This window comes from Orycteropus afer, unplaced genomic scaffold, assembly GCF_000298275.1.
Source record: "Orycteropus afer afer isolate SDZICR_OR568_19922 unplaced genomic scaffold, OryAfe1.0 scaffold00018, whole genome shotgun sequence".
NCBI classification, from domain to species: Eukaryota; Metazoa; Chordata; class Mammalia; order Tubulidentata; family Orycteropodidae; genus Orycteropus; species Orycteropus afer.
The window spans coordinates 17,883,336-17,890,365 of record NW_006921605.1 but is presented as its reverse complement, the minus strand read 5'-3'; the positions used below and the strand labels follow the sequence as shown (position 1 = coordinate 17,890,365).

At 34.9% G+C, this 7,030-nt stretch overlaps 1 protein-coding gene across 1 annotated transcript in view; it reads right to left on the bottom strand.

The window, feature by feature from the left end:
• The window catches only part of BPTF (bromodomain PHD finger transcription factor), a 172,971-nt gene that overhangs the window by 82,535 nt on the left and 83,406 nt on the right, over positions 1 to 7,030 (bottom strand). The window contains exons 6-7 of the mRNA XM_042783542.1: positions 4,882 to 5,088; positions 4,151 to 4,339 (exon numbers count right to left, since the gene is read on the bottom strand). Of these exons, the coding sequence (XP_042639476.1) occupies positions 4,151 to 4,339; positions 4,882 to 5,088 (396 nt within the window). The remainder of the gene's footprint in view (positions 1 to 4,150; positions 4,340 to 4,881; positions 5,089 to 7,030) is intronic.

Below are 7,030 nucleotides of genomic sequence, written 5' to 3'. Positions count from 1 at the left end.
ATGCTCAATATAAAATCATGATGACTGATCATTTGTCCTATGTTCTCATCCCTATAGACTTGAGACCAAAAATTCATAATTTTTCCTTGACATGTGTTCTATCCTATTACATGAAAATGGAAGTGCTCTCCAATTAGATGTCACTTCAAGATATAGCTTGAAATAAAGTATCTTTATTTTTGAAAATATCTTTCTAAAGAGATTCTAAGACAGATGTATTTCTAAAGGTATTTTAAATCCTCAGATTATTAAATTAAAAAACTTACTATCCCCTAAAAGGTATTAAATACAAACACTAGCAAAAAAACTAATTCAACTATCTAAGGAATTTTCACAATGATTTAAAAAACTTGCTTCAACAAGAATATGCAAATACCATGTTTTCCTAATAATATATCCTAAAAATGTACAATGCAAAAACTGAAAAAAATAAAAAATGAAAAAGGGAAATCCACAGTATAGAGTTGGAAATCATTTTAAAATATCTTGCAGAGAAAAAGTCAAGCAGGGATACAGATTTGAACACCACAATGGAAAACCTTGACCTAATTATCCTATATTGCACCCAACAAATAAAAATACACACGTTCTTCAAGTGCACGTGAAACATTCACCAACGTTGACCAAACGCTGGGCTATAAAACAAGTCTCAGTTAGTTTTAAAGGATAAAAATTATGAACTGAATGCTCTCTGACCACAGTATATTATACTAGAAATCAATAACAAAAAGATAACTTGCTCTCTGACCACAGTGTATAATACTAGAAATCAGTAACAAAAAGGTAACTAAAACATCTCCAAATGTTTAGATACTAGGCAGATTATTTCTAAATAAATTATGGATCAAAAAAACACCCACAATAATGGAAATTAGAAAATACATTCATCTAAATGACAAAGAGATCATGATATATAGAAGTGAGGGATGCAGCTTCAACAGTTCACAGAGGGAAAGTGATAACAGCCTACACAGCACACACAGAAGAACAGCTCACCAACACCCCCACCTCAAGGAGCCGGGGGAACCGACACCCCCACCTCGAGCTGGTGGAACAGTCACAAACATGCAAAGATAAAAGGAAGGAATGATGAAGATCAGAAATTTATAAAAGTATTAAGTGTCTCTTTAAAAGCTGGTGTTATATATTTAATAAAATCTTTGAAAAAAATGTTCTTATATTTTTTCTGGAACAAAAATGGAAATGTAAGCTTTCTAGGTTGATTTTTTTTTTTTTTTTCTTTTAAGTCTGGCCATGAAGACATCTGTTATTAAATGGTCAGGTTTTGAATTTCTTGACAGGACAACACCTTCTGCTGCTTGGCACTCGAATCCTGCCAGTGACTTCAAATCCACTTGACACCAGCTATTCAATCATGATTTGCTTCCATTCTGGCTTCTTATTCAGGCTCTCATCAAAATTTCTTCATGAAATATGGATCTCATTTATAAGACTTTTATTGATCATTAACTACTGAGTCAGTAAATATGTAATTCAACTCACTCACTTTATTAATCTTTTCTTGCTAGGCTTTCTTATTCTCTCAAAGGACTGATAATATATAGTAGTAATAATGATACCCAACATTTATTGAGCAGTTAATATGTGTAATATGTGTCAGGCACTATTCTGAAGGCTTTAGATATATTATCTCTTTTGATATTCTTTACAAATGTAAGTCAGATATTAGGATAATAGTTTCTCCCTTAAATGACTCCAAAAATAAAAGAACAACAAATATCTCTGAGGAATGAATAAGCTGATTAATAAGGAGATTAAAAGGCAAATGTCTGCTAAAATCTAAGTGGTTACTCAAGGTTTAAAAACCAAACAGCTACGGCTCCAGAAGAAGTTAAACACAGACCCACCATACAACCTGGCAGTTCCACTCCTAAGTATGTATCCCAAAGAACTGAAAAGCAGGAACTCAAATAGATACTTGTACACCAGTGTTCACCACAGCAGTATTCACAGTAGCCAACAGGTAGAAACAACCCAACTGGCCATCGACAAATGAAGAGTTCAACAATACGCGGTATATGCATACAAAGGAATATTACTCAGCCACAAAAAGAAATAAAGTTCTGAAACATGCTATGAGATGGATGAAGCTTGAAAACATTCTGCTGAGTTATATAATTTCACTTATGAAGTATCTAGAATAGGTGAATTCATGAAGACAAAGTTGATTAGTAGTTGACAGGGGAAACAGAGGAATGGAAAATTACTGCCTAATGGGCACAGTTTCTTCTGTTTTGAGAGGGTGAAAGTTTTGGAAATAAATGGTGGTAATGACTACACAACACTGTGAATGTAATTAATGTCACTGAATTATACACTAAAAACTGGATAAAATGGCAAATTTTATATTATATTACAATAAAATAAAAATGTGAACAAACAGCATATAAACCCACTAGAGTAAGATTGTAGTTTACATAAGCATTGATTGATCTAAAAAGACAAAACTTTTTAAATACGTATTTACTAAGAATGTAATCATGATTCTAATAAAAATGGAATTTTCTCATATTATTTTGGGGCAATATACCACTTTTAAACTTTTACCTATGCATTTGTGAAAGTCAGAAAAACGTAATTTTTAAAAGCTGGACAGGCTCTGATCTACTTATAAAATCACATGATAGATCTTCGAGTTTCTCCAATCCATTTAACGAAAGAGAAAGACTCTCACTGCTATGATGGGTGTTCACTTGATGTATGCAGTGAATGTGAATTTACTACTTCTATTTTCTAAACAGCTCACATTATAAGAAAGCTGTTTAAATTTAGTCGAAGTATTCTTATCATTATTTCTACTTATTTGATTAATAATACCCTACATTCCAAAGAAATGAAATGAAATGAGAAGTCTAATTCTCTCTCCATGCCAGCTTCCTGAGTATTTGAGGATCATAAAATTATTTCCATCCCTAACCCCTCAACATCGGTCAATTCTTTTCTAGGCTAAAAAAAAAAAAAAAAACCTTTTGTTTCTTTATTAATTTCACCAAATGTCATAGTTTCCAGATCTGTCTTATCTTAATGACCAGTCTTTCACCCGTATAAACTATGGTGAACTTATGGCTGTAATTTTTTTGGACCCTACATGAAACCTAATGCTATGATGGTATTTTCAGCAACATGCCTCACTAATGACAATTTAAAGCAGCCACTACAAAAACAATTGTTGGTTGTCCAAATCTCTGATTTTACAAGACAGGTAAATTAAGATTGTTAAGAGAGTAAATGGCATTAACTTAGAGGCAGAAGTGGGCAGGAACAAGTCTTCCAACTACAGTCTGTCTTCTTCCTAACATCTCATAATCCCATTCCCGGTATAAAATGTAGCAAATTAAAGTACTGAAAGTTGGAAAATAAGTGATCTTATAGACACAGAAAAAATTCTTTAGAAATTGCCATCAAGATATTAAGTATGCTTTTGGATTTTTGGTGGGATTACTAGTGTTAATTTTCTTATTTTGCACATTTGAATTTTCTAATTCGTTTTTCTTTTAAAAAAAAAAAGCTTCTATAATAAAATTATTTTTCATCTTAAAAAAAAAGGAAAAAAAGAAAGGCATAATGACATTCTTAGCATGATATAACTTAATTTATGTATAATTTTAATTTAAAACAATTTAAATAAGACATATTGGTTAGCTTGCATTTCTATGTCAAAGTACACCTTGCAAATATGTGTTGGAATAATGGTTTTCTATCATAACATTCTGGTTTGAAATGTTGTAAAAAACTATATGAGCACATGCAAACATGACATTAATTTGTTAGTATACACAAAACTGGAAGAGTTAAATCATTCAAAACTGGGACATTAATTAGTATGTAAGTACTTAAAACCAAAATGTCTGGCACTATGGTCTGATGAGAAAATTCACAGGTAAGTCTTAAACAAAAACAGCTCAAATGAACTTTAAAAAGCATGACGGTTATGATGAGTTTCAAGCACTGACTGTAAGAACATTTATCAAACTCCAAACGTTAGGTGACAATTTAGCAGTCAGGGATGGCACTGTAAGCAAGCAGCATGAATGGACACATACTTTAAAGTCTGAGGTGACATTCAGCTTCCACTACCAAAGGGAAGGATTCCCCCCATACAGAGGCACTGGTACACTGCCCTCTGTACCTGGCACGTCCTGGGGGAGCTCAGATGCCACCTTCTTCTCTGCCATGTTGCTGCTATCATGAGTTTCTGAGAGACACCCCTCAGGGCTCCTCCCTTCAGAGGGACTAGTCTCTTCTGAAGAAGCATTTGTTGTGTTGTCGCCAAGATTTGTTGACACAGAGTTACCTTTATCCCCAACTTCTGTTGGCTCTACAGTAAAATGCACAACAAAACTTTAAAGATATTCTTTAAAATTGCTTTAGGCTGAATGGCCACAGTTGATCAACTACTAATAATGAAGGATCACCACAACACGTGCTTTCATTTTACCGTCATTTTAAGAAAATTAGATTCTGGGATATTTTTGCAGAGAATAATTAAGAATATTTAATAATTAAAAATGGTCAAGAATTAATTAAAAAAAAGGAACATATTTTACCACATACAAAAGTACATACTCTGGTATAAAAAGAGTAATTTTTTAGCAACAAATTTCAGGAAATGGCAACTTACTAGAAAGAACAAGTAGAGATAAGGAATATCATTATAGCAAACCCACCAACACAGAAAATTCATTACCATTTTTATACATGATGCAAGTAGTGTGTGTGGGGGTGTCCTAATCACTTTAGAAATGTAAAATTAAGTAGCTGGCTGTAATACAAAATTTCACTTTTATTTTGCAAGTAAAACTGGAAGTTTCCTAAACACCACTTAAGAAATACTTCTTTTTAACCAAGTAATTTTTTTACCCTCAGATTTTCCTTGTTCGGGGTCATCATCTGGTGTTTGGTCATCATTGTCTTTTTCAAGGGTCTGGTCTTCAAACTCCTCTCTGCTTTTCTCAGAATCTCTGGAATCAATATTCTCAGTCTCACTCTTGTCCTTGTCTATTTCCTCAGGGCTTCTCGCAGGATCGATCTCTCCTTTTTTGGCTCTTATGGATTCCAAAATTTCTTCTGCAATGAAAATGAATAAAAAATTTTATCTCCATTTAACCTAAAAGTCCTACAAATGCTACTAAAGAGTTCAAATATGAGTTACTAAATATTTTTAAAACATTAGAACTATCAAATAAGGATCAAGATTACTAGTGAAAACTTGTTGTTTAGAGAACTCAACAAATTTAGTTACCTTCACTTTTAAATAGGCTCTGGTGGCATAGTGGTTGAAGCATTCAGTTGCTAACCAAAAGGTCTGTGGTTCAAACCCACCAGCTGCTCTGCAGGAAAAAGATGTGGCAGTCCGCTTTTGTAAAGATTTACATATAGCCTTAGAAACCCTATGGGACAGTTCTATTCTGCTATATAAGGTCATGATGAGTCACAACTGACTAGATGGCATGAGGTTGTGGTGGTGGTGGTGGTGGTGGTGGTGGAATTACAGGCTCTACTTTGTTTAAAAGAAAGAAAGAAAAATTAGTCTATCTTTTGAAATTGAGACTTGATGTAGACTGCTGTCACATTCTCTGCCATGTAACAAAAACAGCAAGTTGACATAGACCCACAGTCCTGGCCCTATGGTTCAGTGTCGAAACCTAGAGACCCCGTGACCCAGTGCTGCTCTGACATGAATTTGCTGTGTGAGCCTGGGGCAAGCTACTTCACCTTGCCAGGCTTCCATTTCCTCCAATGGAAAATGAGCAACCAGAGGCCCATTTGGAAACAATATTTCTTCCTTAAGTCCTTTATTTATTGCTCTAAAAGTCTCTAAGATGCTCTAGTTCTCCTCAACTTGAGCAGAGGGACACCATGCCATGCTGAAGATCGCAGGGTACACAAAGTCCCACAGAGTACAGACCAGAGTCTATCAGTATGGGCTCACCAGCATTAATTGTATTCTTTGTGTTTCTACTCCAATACCATCATTTTTAATTCTGGTGCTCAATTGTTCCAGTTTTGATCACTGAGAGCTCATTTAGTGAGTGCCTGTGTCCTGGTGACACATCACATCCTTTTATTTATTTAGCACTTCTTTACTTTCTAGCTCTGGTGGCATCGTGAGTAAGGCATGTGGCTGCTAACCAGGTCAGTAGTTCAAACCCACCAGCTGCTCTGCAGGAGAAAGATGAGGCAACCTATTTCCGTAAAGATTTATAGCCTTGGAAGTCCAATGGGGGTTGCTATGAGTTGGAATCACCTCTATGGCAGTGGGTTGGTTTGTTGTTCTTGGTTTTCTTTACTTTCCAGCACTACAGAAGCTCTAGGCTCATCTTTATTTTCCTGGACCAGCCCTAAGAATCCACCATCTTTGCTTTATTGAAGAATGATATTTACAAGCCACTGTCTGGGGACTAGGTTACACTACAGCATTGTTGTCACCGCTTCAAGGCCCCCTCAGTGGACAGAGCTAGGATATGTATGCATATTAATCCACCTATATATACATCTATGTATCTATCTGTGTGTGTGTATGTGTGTGTATGTATATAGTATAAAACACACACACACACATGCCATTTACTGATTTATAACTTCCTTCCCTGATAGAAACCTAGCTCTCATTTTCTCCAGTATATGTAATTATTTGTTCAATGCTAGCATGTAAAGTAGTTCTGGAATAACTAAATGGTACCACCATGAAAAATAAACTTACCAACTAAAGTGTTTGTTAACAGGAAGAGACATTTTTAATACCATGTATCTGTGGCATATCTGTTTGTGGATTTCCTGGTTTTAGTTTCCTTTATTTATTCTTTGCCTTCATTCTGTGTCAATGTTTCTTAAATTGCAGGTATCTACATTCTAAATTAAATTGTAAGTATCTACACAAAAACCAAAACAAACAAACACACTCACCACCATCGAGTCGATTCCGACTCACAGCAACCCCCTTTGGGTTTCCAAGGCGGTAAATCTTTACAGAAGTAGATTGCCCAGTCTTCCTTTCATGGAGTGCCTG